At 38.1% G+C, this 21,626-nt stretch overlaps 1 protein-coding gene across 4 annotated transcripts in view; it reads right to left on the bottom strand.

The window, feature by feature from the left end:
- The window catches only part of AIF (Apoptosis inducing factor), a 40,116-nt gene extending 22,353 nt beyond the window's left edge, over positions 1–17,763 (bottom strand). The window contains exons 1-9 of one of the 4 annotated variants that reach the window (XM_045753786.2): positions 17,605–17,763; positions 15,729–15,895; positions 13,395–13,599; positions 12,328–12,441; positions 8,725–9,213; positions 4,007–4,113; positions 3,175–3,305; positions 2,027–2,202; positions 1,149–1,334 (exon numbers count right to left, since the gene is read on the bottom strand). In XM_045753786.2, coding sequence (XP_045609742.2) covers positions 1,149–1,334; positions 2,027–2,202; positions 3,175–3,305; positions 4,007–4,113; positions 8,725–9,213; positions 12,328–12,441; positions 13,395–13,599; positions 15,729–15,895; positions 17,605–17,692 — 1,663 coding nt within the window. In that variant the 5' untranslated portion in view covers positions 17,693–17,763. The remainder of the gene's footprint in view (positions 1–1,148; positions 1,335–2,026; positions 2,203–3,174; positions 3,306–4,006; positions 4,114–8,724; positions 9,214–12,327; positions 12,442–13,394; positions 13,600–15,728; positions 15,896–17,604) is intronic. The other 3 variants (XM_045753787.2, XM_045753788.2, XM_045753789.2) reach the window with 3 other exon arrangements.
- Positions 17,764–21,626: the final 3,863 nt, after the last annotated feature.

Raw genomic sequence — 21,626 nt, 5'->3', positions numbered from 1 at the left:
TGTAATGAGAATAGGGTGCAAAAATCATAAGAGTATAACAAGAAGTTCATGAAGCATAATGAGCAAAGGTTGGTTTAAGGGCCATCTGTGTTCAATTTGAGCAAACGGAAGGGAAAGAGGATAAGGAAATTATCACCAAAATAACCAGACGAGGAAGCAGCAAATGGAAAAAAAATCTTCCTCGGGCACAATGCTTCATCTCGATTTAGTACTGAATGTAAGAAGCGATAAAGTACTTTCAACTAAACAGCCAAAGAGTAGACCACTTGGGAAAAGTTCAGAACACGGAAATCAACAGAGATCTCAACAGGGAAGATAACATCTGCCTAACACCAGCTGGAGATGATCACCCAAATATTTAAGGGCCAACTGAAGGAAAAGGTGGAGGGAGAGTGGGTTGGGGCCATTCTGGTGTCCTAGATTGATTCAAACTAAGTCAATAACTGAGTGAGTCAATGGGAACTTTTGTCACTTCACAAGAAAGCTGAAGTTTACCAAACAGGAAAAGCAAAGTCCATGGCCAGCATACATGCTGAGTGACTGGCCCCCAAGTCAACCAATCGACAAGGAAGGCAAGAATTTACATGGAGAATATACGAAGGAAGTGGCAAACCACCTGAGCAAGTATGGTAAAAGTTCCAGAGTCAAATTCAAACCACAAGGTAGAGCCTGAAAGTGGTAGCCAAGGCAGCCCACTCAAAGAAGAGCGACATAGTTCAAGAGTGGCCTTGAATTCACCAGGCAAATGTGGGTCATTTGCAATGTTGAACAAAGAATACAGTGTGTACATAGAGTTCAAAGATCAAGAATGAAGCAAGACAATCGAGATACTCTCCAATACTTGGACTTACACTAAACAAAAATTTCCCAATGTTTGAAACATTCTATCCACATGTCTGCAACTACCCTCAAATTTTCCACTAGTGACAACTTACACACCTTCTTGTAATTTAAATATTGAGATGTCCGAGGTTTACTACCGTAAAAATTCAAGTAAAAACCAAACTAGGTAAGAAGATTAGCTATACTATGGCACAATTTAAACAGGTCTTCCTATAGTACCTTATTTTAGAAAATATATACATTTTATGTCAATTGCCTAAAATATACCAGTGGTCACAGGCCTATACAGTGCAACATATACTTACATTTATGACCTAAAGCACATGCCAGCTCTGACCCCAGGAAACCACCACCAACAATAGTGATGTGCTTTCCTAACCGAGCCACTTCATGGAGGCGCTGGAAGTCACTAATAGTACGGAACAATGTTACGTTCTTCTGTACATCTTCTCCAGCATTATCAAGTACTGGCAGGGACTTAGGCGTTCCACCTGTATGAAGAAATTTTTGCTCGCTTAAAAATGTACACAGATGAAAACAAAATAAAATTGCAAACTGTTTTATCACTTTTCCATCTATCAGGCCCTGAAACATTACCTCGTCCTGGGAGCTACCCATCAGGGGGTGGCCACAGCATTAGTTTCACCAGGAGGCTATCACCAAACAAAACTTTCAATCTTTCTAGCCTTCATATACCTACCTTCAGTGCTAATACTCTTGAACAGTCTACACCCCTTTTCATACCAAAGAATCACTACAATGTATCAGAGCTGTTAGTACATAATCTCTGTATTTAACTCTCATACTAATATTTCTTACTATCGTGATAATATTCTAATAGTCTTCTCTTCTCCCACTCATTACTCTTAATTTATCTTCCATACTCCTATACACTGCAAACAAAGTATATAAGGTCTCACAAAGACTCTTGATCTGTATAGCTGCAGCTCTTCCTAAACCCACCCTTTTCCCCCATTACAGTCTGTTCTCTCCTACTTTCTCAAGTTGTACCCTTGCATAAACTTTTCTTGGGATACTAATAAATATAATCTCCCTTATTATTCCCACATTTTTTAATCACATGATTAGTAGTTCAGCAATCTTCTTTAAAATATACTATGTAATCAGGGTTTTAATGAAACTGTTCAATAATAAAATTAGCTTTCTAAGACTTGGAACATACCTGTAGCAATAAGGCACTTGTCATACGAGACTTCACTTCCATCGTCCATAAAGGCACGTTTCTTATGCACGTCCAACTTGACAACCTTGCGACCTTTTATAATCGAGATGCCACCATTTTCCCGTGCTGCTAACTCACTGACGGGGGTATAGTACTCTTCATGCTCGAAATACACACTGAAAATAAGGAAAACTTAGTTGCTTATTTGTTGAATTTTATGAAACTTTGAATTAATTCTATTATCAACTTGAAAGAATCACAAGAATATATTCCTTTTTTGTAGAAATATAGTGTGATTATATTATTAATAAATGTAATGAAATGAGTGTAATGATACACCCACCCCCGACCGGCCGAGCGGACAGCACGTTGGACTCGTGATCCTGTGGTCCTGGGTTCGATCCCAGGCGCCAGCGAGAAACAATGGGCAGAGTTTCTTTCACCCTATGCCCCCGTTACCTAGCAGTAAAATAGGTACCTGGATTGTAGTCAGCTGTCACAGGCTGCTTCCTGGGGGTGGAGGCCCGGTCGAGGACCGGGCTGCGGAGACACTAAAGCCCCGAAATCATCTCAAGATGACCTCAAGATAACCCTTCTGGCTTACACCTTGATAGCTACCCCTAAGTTTACACCACCAGGGAGTATACAAACACTGTGTCTACACCAGACTCCTGTGGACACACACTTGCTTAGCCCTCATGTACCACCATCTTCACTTATACATTTACATTTTTATGTATTGTACATTATATATATATGACAAACTTATTTTTAAACTGTCATATATTGGTGAATATTTAAATTTGTATTATGTGGGTGAAGCATTTAGAGATGTTGTTTGAATAAAGGTCATCTGTGAAATACTGTACAGTACTTTGAGAAATGTTCGATCATCAATTGCAAGTCTTGTATAAAGCATTCTTCATTCATAAACTGGAGGTCTGATGGCTGGATTAAAGAGCATTTGGCCTTTGTTCATGAGTATAGGTTGATTTATTAATATCCTATGTGAAAATATGTATTGGTAATACAAAACTTTTTCAGTGAATAAATCTTTTAATCTGCAACCATTATCATAAATTTTGATCTCCTAAGTATTTCACTGTAATTCTACTTGCATAACACACTTGAAGCACATACTGGCTTACCTCCTTTCTTTGCCATTCCACTGCTTGAAGCGAAGTTTCTTGGCAGCTTCAGCATCATCGCTGTACCACAACTCCTTACTGAGAGGTGGCCTCATGTAGGGATTTTCACCTTCCCCCGATATCACTAGAACCTACCAGTGAAGTAACGAGTATGATTCATCTCCATAACATACAATATTATCACATATATGATGACCAGACCACACACTAGAAGGTGAAGGGACGACGACGTTTCGGTCCGTCCTGGACCATTCTGAAGTCGATTAAGCACAATCGACTTGAGAATGGTCCAGGACGGACCGAAACATCGTCGTCCCTTCACCTTCTAGTGTGTGGTCTGGTCATCATACTTTAGCCACGTTATTGTGACTCATCGCCTGCTTATCACATATATAATAATATTTAGAGCTAAAGATGTTTTAGAGATAAAGATTAAAGAGCTAATGATGCAACTCTTAGGGTCAGGCCAAATATAATTGAAAAAATTAACTTTGCACAGTTAAGTTTTCAAATTCCTTCTTAAGTGAAGAAAACTGAAATGAAAATAGAGAAGATTCATGCTAGAATAATTGATCTCAACCTGTCAGCCACATTTAATAATACATGCCTACAGGAAAGACTGCTACCAAAATATACTTATTATATACCGTATATTATCCTAAAGTGTCTGGTAGCAGCATTAAATATTATCTAATTTTGCTGAAATTTGCAAAGTGAGCTTCTTTACAACTTGTAAGAAAATGTAAGCTTATCAAATTTCAAAATAAAGTTTCCTTGGGCTAGATATACTGCAAAGTCTTGTAAGATTCAAACATGTTTCTTGACAGCTAACCTTAGCCTTGGCATCCCTGGCCTTAATGGCCCTGAAAGCAGCCACGCACGACGTGCCAGCGCCGATGATCAGGTACGGCACGTGCTCGGGAACTCCTGCCACATTAACTGCCAAGAGCAAATAAATTCAAGATTAACACAACATATAACACGGTATTAAATTTGGGAATATAACTCAGAATGGGTAATGCTAAACATTTGTATAGAGAAATAGAAGAAAATCCGTTTTGTATCTAATAAAGCTCTTACAGGCATAATATTACCTTTCATGATGCCTACTATCAACTGCATTTCTCTACAGCATTATAGAGAAGCATTTTCTCTACAGCATAAATCAAAATTAACAACTGTTTAACTAATGCAACAAATCAACAGCACTCCAATATTAAACAAAACCACTCATATTTATAATATAATGCAAAATCTTCATGGAATACTTGGTAGTTACTAAAAACTTTTAATAACAAATAAGGTTACAAAGCATTAATGAAGCAAGAAAAAATTAATATAAGTAGCCTTATATATTTATATATACACATACATACACACACACACACACACACACACACACACACACACAAAGATTCTCAGAGGAATTGATAGGGTAGATTATTTAACACAAGAGGGTACACACAAAGGGTGGGGGGGACTTTATACCAAAATGGGCCATGGGGATATTATAAAACTTTTTCCAATGTGTGAGAGTAGTAAACAAATGGAATGCACTAGACAGTGATGTGCTGGAGGAAGACTCGATACACAGTTTCAAATGTAGATACAAGAGCCCAACAGGCTCAGGAATCTGGACACTGGTTGACAGTTGAGAGGCAGGAACAAAGAGCCAAATCTCAACTTCTGCAAGCACAATTAGGAGAGTACAACCTACAAATTATGTGGAAAGGAATTATGGAGCCAACAAAGAGGGATCTAAGGAGTAGTTCTGGATAGAAGAATGTCACCAGAGAAACACACAGGACATTATGTGAGGAGCACGTGGTGCGCTTACCAACTTCAGAATCGCATTAATTACATGGATGGTGAAATACTAAAGAAACTGTTCGTGACTTTTGCAAGACCAAAATTAGAATATGCAGCAATTGTATGGTGCCCATATCTAAAGAAGCACATTATTAAACTAGAAAAGATGCAGAGGCATACTACAAAATGGCTTCCATACCTGAAAAAGAAGAGTTATGAGGAGAGGCTAGTGTTAAATACTGTATGCCAAAGCTAGAATATAGACCAAAGAGGCGATATGATCACCACTTACAAAATAATAATGGGAATTGACCAAATTAACGAGGAATTCCTGAAACCAGGAACCTCAATAGCAAGAGGTCATAGATTCAAGCTAAGTAAACAAAGGTGTCTAAAAACATTATAAATTTTCTTTTGCAATCAGAGTGGTAGACGGTTATAACAAGTTAATTGAAAATGTTGTGGAGGCCAAACCCGTCAGTAATTTCAAAGTACTGTACTGTATTATATGACAGTACTGGGAAGATGGGATACCATGAGCATAGCTCTCATCCTGTAACTACACTTAGGTAATTAAACACACACACACACACACAAAAAAAAATTCCCGTTATTTTTAAAACGAAGTATAAAAAAAAAAAAAAAAAAAAAAACACATTCGAATATGTATTTTAACCTGCTTCACTAATATATATATAAGCCAGGACAATCCAAGTATTACAAACATTATTCTTGGGTAGTGGCTTTGTGGTCCAGATGTATTTATAAACCCCTTGCACATGATATTGCACTGCCTCGTGATGTACGTAAACATGAGAGTAATAAAGATCAAGTGACACTTATTAGGTGTACATTATCAGATTTGAATAAAGAGCAATACTGATGTTCAGGGGCCAGATTCACGAAGCAGTTATGCGAGTACTTACGAACATGTACATCTTTCCTCAATCTTTGACGGCTTTGGTTACATTTATTAAACAGTTTACAAGCATGAAAACTTGCCAATCAACTGTTGTTATTGTTATAAACAGCCTCCTGGTTTTTCGGAGAGCATGAACTGTTTAATAATTGGAAACAAAGCCGCCAAAGATTGAGAAAAGATGTATAGGTTCGTAAGTGTTTGTGCAAGTACTTTCGTGAATCTGGCCCCTGAACATTAGCGAAGTAAAACGGACAACTGCAAGGTTCACAGTGAAACTAGCAATGAAACGCCAAATGACACTGCAAATAATCTACAAGCACATCATTTAGTTCGGATGGTGTGCTCATAGCAACACACAGCTGCATTAAGACACAGCAAATAATGCAATTGGCACTTATCCTATTCCATCCATTTACCATTGTTTACAAGAGAAATAACTGAACTTTTTTGGCACCTATATTTTTAGCTTGAATCTATGGCAACTTGTTACTGATCCAGCGATTTAATCAAATATCACCGACTTTGTAGAACTATCAATTTTGTGCGAGGTGATCATATTGCCTATTTTCATTCTAGTTTCGACATATTTAATGCCTCCCGGATTCACTTAATATATCTTTGCATCTTTTTAACTTATTTACACGATTTGAGATACGAATAGTACACACATTTCCTATCGTTTTCTACCACTTAATGCCCCCGTCCACCTAACACTACATAGGTAGCCAGGAGCTGGTCAGCTTGTGGCATTGCATCTGGGAGGAGGGGAAGATGTCAAACTCTGGAATCAGCTCTGGTCCAATCAGTTTGTGCTAGCTTCTGTTACCAGCGAATACTGGTACAGTACTGATGATGAATTATTTTCTCTTTTCTCATAAATATAACTTAATATTTAAATTATATATATTTTACTCAGATTCATAGCACGTAATAAAGATTGCCTCACAGGCCTGTCACAGCCAGGGTATCTAGGAATGCCCAACAGCTTCACATCTCCAATAATTGGAAATCGACAATAATATACCATATCGACTTTTTTGTTATCAGCGTTCCTCATCAGTTTAACCTTGATGCTTTCCAGAGTTTAGTCATTGTTATGTACAGCAATTGGTGTTCTCAAAGCCTGAACCACTGGTACAGCTCATTATTCACATCTGATGTTTTTGATAATATACAGACAGTATCACTTTATATCAATCTTGGCAATGTTTATACGCATCATTGACAGCGTGATGTCAGCACCAGTGGTGTATAATAACCCATTTGATGCAAGGGTTTTCAAGACTGAAATATGTTGGTATGACTCAAAAGAGAACACCTTGGGGAATAGTTAGTTGGCACCCCTCGAGAGAAATATTTTCATATCAAATTTAATAAATTTCTAGCCCTTACAGCTTTTATTGAAGTTAAATTTGAGTTTGAACTTTAGTTTGCCTATTGTACAGTTTGGCCAGCTTAAAGAATCGTTTAGCAGCTTTACAGGCTTGTACGGTTGAGCGCCTTCGTTACTATTGACAGGTTAGCAAGTTCAAACTGCAGGCAACGCAAATGGTTTTCTCTTACACACACACAAAGATACAAACAAAAAAGAAGTTTGTTAATAAGCCTGGAATATTGTTCAAGTAAATGTACCTTCTTTTCAACTCGGTATATAGAGGAAGAAAGTGCCAGATTTTGGAAAAATAATTTCATTTACTATTCAACAATGGGACAAAAAATGGCTTGTGCCTCAAATTACTTATTAATTATAAAATATTGGAATGAATAACTTAGTTTCCAAAATAATCCAATTTTAATTAGCATTATTTTTTATTACCACAGCACCTTGCTGGAGGTACCTACAAGGCGACGTGTGCAAGTCTCTCGGCCACCATCGTGTACTTTTACCCTAGGCTTAATAAACTTTAAATATTTTAATAGGACATGCAGTCATTGGTAAAAAAATGCATAACACACAACAAAAGTCTTCTTGATAAGCAATACAACAAGGATGCACATACCATATGTTGTTGTCCTGCTCACATCAAGAACTCTCAATAAATTAACATTTTGTTTATATGTAACATAATAAGCCTCAATGTGGATCAACTGGCAGTAATGACACCAAAGTATTTATATGTTTAATATCAATGCTACATGCTTTCATATACAGATCTTTCGGATAATGGTTCTCGTTCTAATTCAAAATAAAACTTTCCGGTTTCTATCATTTGAAACTGAACCATGACACTATTGTCAAATGGGACTATGAACATAATGGTATGAATTGTAGCCATGCCCTTAAGATAACTACATATAACCCGATCATACTGAACCAGCCTAGCGAGATTGAATTGTTTGGTTCTAAACACTAAAGCCATCAACGAAGCCTCTTGTTGCTAAAGATACACAGTAGCCCCTACATACAGATTGTTTCCTCTTCAGTTTTATAATGCCATGCGTCTAGGAGAAAAAAATATATATATATATAAAAAAAACTTGACAATACCACAACATGCAGTGTAATTTCAGAACATCTACACAATACTGTCAAAACAAGTACACAAAACACAACCAAAGCATCCACTACAAATTGAGAAAGTAACTTCGTTTGTCATGCTCTTCCAAGTAGCAAATAGCATTTATGTACTTTGAGACTTTTATAAAACTTGAAAATTGTGATATGTGATGTTGCATCATGATTTACATCTTGCCCCCTTTAAGTACCAGTATTTTAGTTTTCATGAATTTCAAGTATTTCTGTGTTTACAGACTATGAATGGGAGAGCAGGCAGTAAAAATAATTTACAGTATTATCAGTCAACATTAAATTTTCCAACCTTCAAGCTTGTGTGAATGTGCTGCAACATTCTCAACTATTTCAGATCCCACACTGTCATGTGATACAGATGCCGAAGCAGCTACAACTACTGGTTCAGTTGCGGAATTTGTCTTGGCGACAGGTTCTGGCTTAATTACAACTGGCTCAACCACAGGTTCTGGTTCAGCTACAGATGGCTCGACCACAGGTTCTGGTTCAGCTACACATGGCTCAACCACAGGTTCTGGTTCAGCTACACATGGCTCAACCACAGGTTCTGGTTCAGCTACACATGGCTCAACCACAGGTTTTGGTTCAGTTACACATGGCTCAACCACAGGTTCTGGCTCAACTACACATGGCTCAAGCGAAAGCTTTGATTCAACTACAGGAGCTATCAAATCTACATTTTCAGTAACACCATCATTATCCTTCTTGACCAATCCAGCTTCAACTGAGGCTTGTGTCAGCTCAACCACAGACACTGCTACCACAGGAACATCGTCAACTGCAGGTGATGATTCAAGCATGTCAAATTCCTGAAACTGCTCCGATATTGATGTTTCGTCTAGTAACACTGGGATTCTCACCTATGTAGGTTCACTTTTAAGTACTAGTGAGGCAATTTTGACAAGAATGTCAGAATAATATGGTGAACATTCTTTATGTTTTAAAATATGCTTGAGAATTTTAAGAACTCACATCTAAGATTTGAATTTCCAGTTGTAAAAACCAAGCATCTATTAAAATTTACTAAAATATTTTAATATTAAAATCTCCAGGAAAATACATAAAAATGTCACCCATTGTTGCAATCTTAAACTATGAACAATGACAGCACAAATAAGATTAGTACAAAAATGTCATCTATTTAGATTAATTTTCTGGTTATTGACGGCTTTAGCTATTAATATCCTGAAAACTAATAATGTACTAAACAAACAAATCTCATTAGAGAAGGAAACTATTTTTAAAGAAATATTAGCTGGTGAGTAATGAAATGCTCCTTTTTGGGGTCACACCTCAGTAGCTCCCCGATGCTTAACGCTGGCCTTAACTGGACAGGAACACTTGTGCCTTGTACAATATTCTTAATACAATACTTACCAGGAAGGCCTTTTTTTACGTTATTTTCTGAATAACGTAAATGTTCTACATTTACGTAGAACATTCTATGTATGTTCTACATAGTTCCCCATGTAGAACATGGGGAACTATGATCATCTAGCACAACAACGAAATGACAGAATTGGAGCCATTGACCACAACTGAAGTAATTATCAAAAGAAGGCACCAAGCTGGGAAGACTATGTAATGTAGCACCATCAGTATTGCTAGATGTTCAAAAGGTGCTAAATATCACTTGGGATGCCAATACAAGAACAAAAAGATACAACACGAGTGATATCAAAGACATCGGATTCCCCCAAAAATTTATCGAGGGACAAGACATATGATCCTGAAATTCAGGACATCTTGAAAAGTGAAAAAGATTCCTGTCTGCCTTATAAAATTTCCAACAAGGAAAAAGAGAGAGGAGGGCAGAAAGTAGAAGTTTACGAGAATGGAGAAATGGTCCTCGTTATGGAGGTTGGCGAGGACCTTCCATGTCAGGGCTATATAAATGGAGGATCAAAGAGAAAGGTCAATATAGGAAAAAGTGCAAGTGTGCAAGTCAACATGAGATTGCTCGCTGGAATTCAGAAGAATGAAGTAGAGCAAATGAGTGGTTCTAGAAGATGGCTTCAAATTTGTCGGACCATTGTCCCAGAGGGCATGCCGACAGTTAAAATCACCTACAGGGAGTACAGGCTCTTGTATTAATTCAAAGAGGTATTTAAGATTGGGAAGAGAAAGGAATGTGGGGGGAGAGAAAAATGGATCAAACAGTACAATGGAACTTCGATTCAGCAAGTGTCCAGTTAGGCATTGGGATATTTATTGTTAGGCATTTTAGAAATGATTTTGTTGGGCGAATATTAACTCTTAATATGGCTCCAATCACATTTAAAAAAATTTTTGTAGATGCATGCAACATTACTGAAAATAATATGGGGCCCTGGGAAAGGCACTGAGCCCATATAAAACCAAATTCTATGATTCATTTTAATTTTGAGATTCCCTGGCTTTTGTTTACTAATACGGGTCCTTTTTCCTTTGAAAGTAAGGTTTCAAGACCAGGGTATTGGAAAAATGCTAGATATAGTTAAATATCTTTAGACAGGTTGTCTTGTACTCGGCCCTCATATGACACTGAAATTAAAATTTTGCTCAGGTGAAATCAGCCCTTAGAGCATAAAAAAATATCTGGGTATGAATATTAACTACTGTATTAATATGGCTCCAATCACAGTTTATGAATTTTGTAGAAGATGGACTCAATATTACAAGAAACAGTTGGAGCCATGGGGAAAGGAAATTTAAAACCAAATTCTATGGTTTGTTTTTATTCCAAATTGGCAAAGTTTTTGTTCACTCTGATATGGCCTTGTTAGCGTTTGAAAAAGTTTTGAAGCAGAGAACTTGAGAAATAAACTAGATGCAGGTTACGTTCTTTTGCAGATATGTTCATTTGGTAGTTGTTTATTATAGGTTGAAATTAAAATTTTGCCAAGTGAAATCAGCCCATAGGGCGTAGAAAATACATCATGGAGGCATCCCTGGTTGCAATGAATTGAGGTAGGTCTTATATAGTTTCTTGAATAAAGATTGTACTCTACTTTGTTACACTTTCAATGGCTGTTCACAGCATGTGTGTTCTACTATATACTGTAAATAAATATGGTTCACAGTTACTAAAAAGTTTAGATTTTTATTAATAAACCCACAACAAATATTTTACATTTCTTAAAAAAAAAAAAAAAAAAAAAAAAAAAAAAAAAGATGCTAGCTCACAAATATAACTCCAGAGTAAATTTATACTACAGGGTCACAAATCCTAAACAATATTCTGTTATATATATATACAGTATTACTTTGTGAATACTGTACTTTCCAATGACATCTATTTAACTGATCTGACAATTTTTTTTGTTTCATAGAAAAAATATATATATCTGAGGAATCTCCTCTCTCAAGTCCTACCACTGAGGACTTCTCCACAGCTCCAAGGTCCTCACTAAAACTGACTTGAAAGCTGGTCACATCTGCCTTGCGACATTCTCAAAACATGGCAACTGACGATTCCTCAGGCCACGTGATCATACATACTAATTGGCAACTTGCCATTATTGCAAGATTTCCTTAAGGCTAAAAAATCTAAATACCTAGAGTTGACCAATTTCTTTTAAATAAAGACAAAAATGTAGCTAATAATCTAGGCTTTAATATAAAAAGACTAACTATTGGAAACAACTCTGAAATGATTGACCCCCCTTAAGATTATATCCCTTCAATGGGTACAAGTTATGCAGCTGAAGATTCAGTATCTATAGCCACAGGTTCCAGTGTATGTAAACTCACAGATTTGACAGCCTATAGATTCAATTGACAGCCTTAAATAATTTACTAGCCACAGGTTTGACAACAGAGCCCTCTATTGTCAAAGAATCATCCGTTACATTATAGGTCACAGCATCTACCACCATCTATTTACCAAAGGGTAAATCAGCAAGAGACTCACCAGTCATCTCTTTAGCGGGTGGAGACACAGCAACAGGTTTGACTACTTCTTTGACTACTTCTAAGTTTTCTGCAGCAGTATCAGCTTCTTTAACTTGTTCCGACTCTACAGCTGCTGTGGAATTTGATATGTAAAAGATTATAACTGATGGAAGCACACACACTAGGTCAATATAATATTTATAATTTTCTATACAAAATATACACAAGCAACAAGCCAAACTGTTTCATGTCAAAGAAATCAAGCAGCTAAATGTCTCCTTCCAGTCACTAAGTATATAAACATAAGAACTGAAGAGTATCGGTGCATCCTATAATTGTGTCACGTGTCACCAGTGGTGGGATAAAAATTTGTATGCGTGATTGTGAAACGTGAAAGTCAAGGTAATTGTAGACAATATAAAGATATACACAGATTGACAGAATCATTTAAATACATACATATGCAGTATATTACATTAAAAAAAAAATAATGATCGCTGATTGACAGAGACGGGCCGAAACAGCAGAGCTCAACCCCAGCAAGCACAACTAGGTGAATACACAAAGTCTCTGTAGGCCGCATGGACATAAGCTGCATTGAGCAGCTCAGGAGAGCTTGGGGAAGATAAGAGCGTGCAGTGGGTGTAGCCTGACAACTTGAGATGTGTATTGATGAAGATGGGCTGGTGTTGATTCACCAACACATTTCGGCCAATTACAAGAAAAGTACGGGTAGAAAATTTCTACTAATTTTCGAGATCAATGTTTAATGTTTTGTATTTGGTTTCTATTAGTTATTTAGCCAGACAGGAGCAGGACCCAGTGCCAAAATCATCATGGGGATGAGTATGCGACATGCTGTTCTCACGCGAATTGTTTCAACCCTGACCCAACATGTTGGGCACATACCCCACATAAATCAGGGTGCAAAATTAGGCGAGGCTAGCTCCAAGCACCTGCCATCCATCCTCGAACAAACACAGGCATTCAAATTTATAAAGCCAACGTAAAATATTCCTATGATCCACAACGTGGAATCCGAGATTGGCTGAACATGAAGCTATATGAAAAATCAACTCCCATTACCTTTACTTGGAGCAGGTGGTAATTCAGCAGCAGTTTCTGATGAGGACTCTTTAACAGCAGCAGCTTCTGCAAGAGGTTCCTCAATGAGAGGAGCTTCCTCAACAGGAGCAGACTGCTGCTTCTCGCTAACCTCTGCCAGACTTTCCAGCGTAATCTTTGGTTTGCCTGGACCCATGTTAAATGTTATCAACCCACTTTGTTTTGCCTGAAAAAATAATAAAAATATGCATACTGTTGCATTTTCCCAAGGCCACTGCACAGGCTTAATGGACACAGTAATTACTATAAAACTCCTTCCAAGATGCAAGATCCTAATAATTACTTAAAACATACCAATATAGTTTAAAATATACCAATGTAGTTATGACATTATAACAAAAATGAGATTACAGCTATGATTAAGTTACCTGATGGAATGAATGAATGGCGACACTTCGACCCCAAGGCCTAATGCAGATATTTGAAACATCAGCACTTCAGTTAACTGATGTAGCATAATTCTAAGAATTTATGACACACATGAAAGGCTTTGTCATAAAATTACAAGTACAAGGCAGATATGACATAACATTAATGAATGCAACAAGTTCATATAATAATGAAATTACAGCAGTATTCATTAAACCCTTCAACAGTGCATATCAACCAGAGTTAATTTATCGGGGGTGCACATGTCAACCATGGTTGATTTTAGGTCTAGCTTAAAATTTAAAACTCCTGCAGATACACAGAGCCCACATCCACTTCCTCAGGTCTCCAGTAAACAGATACCATCTTGGAAAAAATCATGCACACCCCACCTAGGTGTGAGGGCCTCAATATGGACACAGCAACCAACTTACAGCAGCAGCAGCTCTCAACACTGCCACAGAGCTCATGTAGACAGTATCACTTAATGATGAAATAAACACAGTACTGTATATGCAATTATATATTGATGATAGTGACATTTATGTACAAGGTTCAGATATAAGTGAATCTGATGCTGGCGACACCCTTTCACAAACAAGGCAGACGGCCACAGCACACGGCTGTGGTTTGACACCTCTCTGGATCATGCAATGGGATCCATGTTCCTTTAGAAAATGAACACGTATAAAATGATTCATTTTCAGGATTTAGATAATAGGAGTGTTTTGGCAAGAGTTATCGATGTGCATAGTATATTGGATGACACTTTGCTTTCTCAAGCGCTGTCTGCAACTGGCAAGCATGTTGGGCTATGCTGTTCATAAATTATTGGTTAAAATATTATTGCAATCACCAGAACTGCTTAGTGGGTTGTAAGGGTATATAACCATAGTTATATTGTATGTAATGTGTGAATACAATGTCATAACGGCAAAAACAGTACATACGTCAGTTTTATTGTTCTAATATTATATTGTGAGGTATAGATACAATAGTTATATACTAAATGTGTATACAGTGCAATAATAGCAAGTTTTATCAAAAGAATATAATATTGTGTGCGCATTAGTGACGTGAATGTATGTGTATATTTTATACAAATTTCTCAAATTACATAATATAACTGTAAAAACCAGTGAAAAATAAATCTGACACTGAAATAAATTGGTATAAATATATTCACGGCAACTCCCACCACCCCACCTGCCCATGTGGTGCTTCGTGACAGGTTTCCCATCTTGGTCTCTCATCTTCAAGGATGTAAGCACCGCTCTCCTTCCTCAAAAATCCTGGTCTTCCTTCTGCATAGTTAGCTAGTTACAATGAGCCACCATTGGCACCTTCAGAAAACCAGCATTGAATGTAATGAAATGCCTCTTTCGAGTTGAGCTTCAGTGGCTTCCCGGTCTCTCTCCACTACTAAGTGTTTGTTGCTCTAGGCCCTGAACAGAGGAGTGTTGACATGGGGAGAGTTCCCAGTGGTGCTGCCACCTATTTATGTTAGCTGCAACTAAGGGGTTCAAACTGATTACAGTACTGGCTGGATGGTGTGTGGAATCAATTACTGCTTCACTTCTTTTCCGTTAACTTAACGATTGTGTTTTGCTTTGTATACTTTTTGGAGGTCTCATTGTCAGAGTGATCGTAACAATCCCCTTGCTCCCTGTGTGTCTGTTAGGGGTGCCAATTCTGGCTCTGGTAATGGATTCCTGGGGCTGATATGAATCATGTGTGTGAAGCTATCTCAGTGTGGCTGGCTATAGAAAGCCACCAAGGCCCAACCAGAACGAGGCATTTCATTACATTCAAGGCTGGTCTTATTTCACTTACAAACAAAAGTAATTTAAAAATGGCTAAGGACCAGCAGCTTTACCTTACCTAAACCATTCTCAAGGTAAAATGTCATGCAAAACTCATACTCACTACAAAAAGTGTAAATCCAGCTACGCCAAGGCCCACTGCAAGTTGCAAGTTATTTTTCCTCTGACGACGTTCATTTGTCTTTGACCAAGATCCTTGTGGTTGTGGCAAGTCATTCATAGTTGTCTGCTTTTGTTTGGGCAGGTTTGCATGCCCTCTATCAGAGCGTACTGAAAAGGTCATAATGATATTAGTTACCATTGCATAATTATAAAAGAAATTGGCTACAAAGAAGCCGACATAAATTACTGTGATACATGCTGACAACTTGCCCAGATGCCCAAAATGCTGTGCGTATTAGTGGCTGTAGGTATTGTATATACCTGTACTAGCTCTATCTATAAATCCAACATGTTTGTAACTCATCTTCTATATATGTACTTTCTGGAAGATAAAAACAGAAGATTATGATTAATACGTACAATGAGAGACCAAGAGACACTTCAAGATGTTACAAGGCCAAAGCTCACATTCACTCAAAAAATCTACCACATACGGGTAATTCATGGCCTGTGCCACCTCTTGTTGTGGATTAATCTTCAACAAAAACGTACAAAACGGTAACAGGAATCTACAAAATTGACAGAGGAGTTCTTTAAAACTGCAAACTGAAGAACACGAATGTACGGATTCAAGCTAAGGAAACAAAGATACAGAAAAAAAATATTAGAAAGTTCTCTTATGCAAACAGTGGTAGACGGCTGGAACAAGGTGAAAGGTCCACAGATGAAAGCACATTAATTTAAATTTCTCTTCACCACCTCAGCGCTGACAAGAGTTGCTGGGGTCGGGGAGAATGGGTTGCCCCCATTCTCCTCCTCGCTTTTGCTTGCTCTCTTGTGAGATGTTTTAGATTTAACTACTCAGAACGAAGTGTCCATGTAGCACGGGCTATGGTGAGCCCGTAATCTTGTGAGATTAATACAGCATGTGTGCAGTGATGCAGTATGACACAGTTGGCATACATGTTCTCTCTCTCTCTCTCTCTTGGTAGGTAGACTTGAGGCTGTTATTTTTTTTTTCTTTTTTTTTTTTTTTATAGATATATACAAGAGTTGTTACATTCTTGAACAGCCACTAGTACGCGTAGCGTTTCAGGCAGGTCCCTGGAATACGATCCCCGCCGCAAAGAATCGTTTTTATAACCAAGTACTCATTTTACTGTTGAGTTAAACAGAGGCTACAGTTAAGGATTTGTGCCCAGTAAATCCTCCCCGGCCAGGATACGAACCCATGACAAAGCGCTCGCAGAATGCCAGGCGAGTGTCTTACCACTACACCACGGAGACTGTTTCTCCCTTGCAGGCGTAGATAGCATGAATGCAGTACGCCACTTACGCTTCACACGGCGCAAGTGATTTTGTATTACCTAAAGGCTCTGGAGAATTATTGTCGCTGTAGATCTATAGGCTTAGAAGCAGTAATCTTGTTTTTCTACAATGTAGGTCGGGCCGACGGCACCGCTCCTGTGCCAGGTAAGTCCACTACGGGCTCACCATAGCCCTTGCTACTTGCCCCGCTCCTGTGCCAGGTCAGTTACGGGCTCACTATAGCCCGTGCTACTTGGAACTTGTTCAGAGTAGCTGAATCTATAACAACAATGTAGGTTGTACAGAAACTTAACAATTTGGGGGGGGGGGGGGTGTCGGGGAATCATTGGCCAGGGAAATTCTAACCAGACCTAACAGCCTTCTTCCCATAGAAGAATGTGAAATCATGTTTACTTTAAATACGATTTTATGAACAAATCATTCTAGTGTGCGAAAATCAGCCTGACTTATTCCTCCCATGCCGGTTGTTCGCCATACTTTAGAGGGAATTAAAACAATTTAAGACCCAAATCCAGAAACCACCGATACAATATTAACACAACACTCACATCTGTTAATACCGCGAGCTTTGACATGCTCGACAGTCCTTGAGGTAGGCTGAGAAATTCTTGAAACGAGGCGGCCACACCTGTACATCTTGCCTCTGACCAGTGAAGAAATGGACGGAGTAGCGGCTGCGGGTTCCAACAATGACCTCCTTCCCTACATTATATGCTTCACAATTTGCTAATCCATACTTTAGCTATTACATTCATTTCAAATTGTAATACCATAATTTTTTCCATATCAAATAAAAATAATTAATCTTAACATTCAAGATCGGTCTCTATGCAATAATCATGAAATTATAGGAATGGGGTAGTTTAACGCATATATGTATGAAATAAAGATCATGATTACTTTTGGAAAGCTTTTCACTATTTATATAAATATGCTGAATGTGAAAATATGAATTTTAAATGCAAAAATTGGTTTTATTTACTTTGTTTTAAAAGAGGAAACGTGTCGATGTTAGAGAAAATGAAACACATTTGCCGAGAAATTTCAGGGTCACTATAGCAGCTTATGCATATTTTAAACATTTAGATTTTTGCCTCAAAGTTCGGCGAGTTTATTACGCATATCTCTCTGATGTTATGGAACACTGTTATTCCCCACCATCATCTCTATTACAACACAATTTTATAATAAACGCTATGCGTGTTATCTGTGATTGTCTTGTTATAAGTGAAATTGAAATTGAAATTGAAATAAGTTTATTGAGGTAAAATACACACAAAGGGATGAGGTAGCTCAAGCTATTCTCACTCCGTTCAGTACATCGTGTTAATACATACATATACACACATCTGTTATAAGTGACTTTAGACCTAATGATATGAGGTACTTTGACCTCTGTAATTGCTTTTTTTTTTTTTTTTTTTTTTGAGATATATACAAGAGTTGTTACATTCTTGTACAGCCACTAGTACGCGTAGCGTTTCGGGCAGGTCCCTGGAATACGATCCCCGCCGCGAAGAATCGTTGTTACATCCAAGTACACATTTTACTGTTGAGTTAAACAGAGGCTACAGTTAAGGATTTGCGCCCAGTAAATCCTCCCCGGTCAGGATACGAACCCATGACATAGCGCTCGCGGAACGCCAGGCGAGTGTCTTACCACTACACCACGGAGACTGTAAATACACTCGTAAATACTCACTCGAGACTGTAAATACAATACGGAGGCTTCATACACTCAGGAATATTCGAAGATATTCTTGTGCTGTACCCAGATTTTGCTAGTGGGGGCTAATAGATCAACCTTACATTTTATGTTTTCACCAATTTTTAGTCAGAGTTGATTTGTTTTTGTATTAAGGCAGGTATTATCTTCCCCTAATTCCACTGTATGACTAACCAGCCTGTGAAATGGGAATAATAGCTTACAGCTATTATTGACCTACAGCCAGTTCTTTATCTACACTGTGTAATTTCTCATATTGAATAGGGTAGCAGCACATTGCTGTGTATACCTAATTTTGCCAATTAAAAAAAATGCGTGTTAGTGGATTTCAAGAATGTAAAAATATCACTCTAATGTAATCTCACCAACCATTGTGCTTTCTTGTCAATAAATTATTATTGTTATATTATTATATAGTGATGCAGGATTTTTTTTGGTCAAGATATGGCCGGGGAATGAATTTTGTTACTTCAGTAAGTTCAGTTTATATAGCGTAGTTCATATTGTACACACAACAACGTTCTGATACCCTAGGGCCAGATTCACGAAAGCACTTACGCAAACACTTACGAACCTGTACATCTTTTCTCAATTTTTGGCGGCTTTGTTTCCAATTATTAAACAGTTAATGAGCTCCGAAGCACCAGGAGGCTGTTTATAACAATAACAACAGGTGATTGGGAAGTTTTCATGCTTGTAAACTGTTTAATAAATGTAACCATTTATTTGTGTTTATTTGTATTTTATTTATTTGAGTACCGCTCACTCCAGAGTCCATCCACCAGGGCCGTGATGAGGGTTCGAACCTACTAACGGGATGTTCCCAGATGTGCATTAGTCAACTGTACCACAACATGGTAAAAAAAAAATTGCAGGATCCTGAAGTTTCTCCGTAGCCCAATCAGTGTTTCACAAAATTCCCCCATGCACACGGGCTCTGTTCTACCTCTATGTAGAACCTGTGGATTCCTTCCCATGTTGGTCTCCGAATGCATGATAGAACTGATGTGCAAGCCAAAACTTTTACTCGTAAAGAGGGAATTGATTACCATCTTGGACTGAGCAGCCTGAGGGGCAGTAATATTCCGGGAACATCAACAAAATCTTGTAGACTCGAGGCAAAGTGAAATTCACAGCAGTTATCCCATCTATCATCATTCTATTATGCAGGAAGAACCCCTCGTCCATGGGTCATCCAATGAGGTTAGCAGACTTCTAGATGTTATCACTGCTAGGCTTAGGCTCGGCTACAAGTACCTCTGGGAGCTTTTAACATCTGTTGATGTAGACTTGACTAAATGTAAACTCAGTCAGCAGAACCACTTGCATACCTTGCGTCATTATATAATGAAATGTGAAAAAAAATTGCGGAATTCAGAGCTAACACCATCAATGGAGTCCAATAAATATGCAAGTACCTCATTCATAATGATGTACCGCCAGGAATCTTAGCAAAATATCCAACATTTGCTTACTGTAGGTGCAGCCTGCACAGGACTGTAAAACTGCCGCCCAGTTGGGTGGGTGTGGAGCAAGACTAGTGACTGACTCACCATAGATGTAAAGTGCCCTGTAAACAGTTGTGAAGGGAAGAGTTACCAGGGGAAAGCACCAAGTCGTTACGACTATGTAGCACTGGGAAGGAGTCAGGATAAGTATTTGGGATGGGACAGGGAGAAGGAATGGTGTCCAACCACTTGGACGGTCGGAGATTGAACACCGACCTGCATGAAGCGAGACCGTCGCTAACCTCTTGTTGAATTACTTGCGATATAAAAAGATTATTGATATGTATATGTACTTGTGTACATGGATGTATATGCCCGAAACGCTATGCGTGCTAGTGGCTTTACAAGACTGTAATTTCAACTTAAACTTTTCTCTCTTGACCCCCAATGTACCTTCTTTTATGTATCTAAATCAATAAATATTTATGTACATGTGTGTATTGTTGCACATACACATTATCTTAATGCCATGTACTTTTGCTTCCTCTCATTCACTTCAACCTACATTGCTCCTGTGTCATTGATCTGATCTCTTTTGCTGCAATTTGAGCCTCTTTCACAGAGAACAGCCACACCTTTCATACCGTATATCCCTGGATATGGTATTTTCCCAGTACAGTAGGCTCAGAGTCGATACTCAACCATGTTTCAGTGAATGCTATTATATCTAACTTTTCAGTACACTTCAATGCTGAGGTCTTCCGTCTTTATTCTCACACTACTAGAGCTAATAGAGAAACTCTAGATGTTTTTGTAGAAACCTTTTCTCTTCTGCCTTATTACTGTATATTTTTTAAATTACTTTCACAGACACGACCCTGACAAAAGTACACGTTACTACTGACAAGAGCACTCATTCTATTAACAGCTCTTTGAACCCCCCCCCCCATAAACTTTATTTTTCTTTTATCCAGATTGTCATTGTTTTGGAAGAAATACTTTATGAAGGTAAAGCGATATCTATAAACTTCACAACCCGTCCTCGACTCAAGTCCATTACAACCAGCGGTCGACCCCACAGACGCATTCATAAATTTTAACATGCTGTTCATTCAAAACAGGAATTTTCTCAAATATAAATTAATATTATGATATATTAGCATATTGTGCATATATAGGCATAGGTTAGGTTAGGTTAGGTTGTTGGGTTCTGTTGGCGATTATTTGTATTTGTAGTACGTGGATGAAGCATTTATAGCGTTGTGATTCGAACAAAATTCGTCAGTGAAGCATTTGTTCCGGAAGTGTTCGAACGAAATGAGTTGCGAGTCGTGTGTAAATCGTTTTTCATTCATAAACAGGGGGATTGGCGGGTGCATGGAATCACTTTTGGATC

The sequence above is a fragment of the Procambarus clarkii genome, chromosome 33 (assembly GCF_040958095.1).
Source record: "Procambarus clarkii isolate CNS0578487 chromosome 33, FALCON_Pclarkii_2.0, whole genome shotgun sequence".
Classification (NCBI taxonomy): domain Eukaryota; kingdom Metazoa; phylum Arthropoda; class Malacostraca; order Decapoda; family Cambaridae; genus Procambarus; species Procambarus clarkii.
Note: the sequence above shows the minus strand (reverse complement) of the source record. Positions and strands in the feature narration are given on the sequence as shown.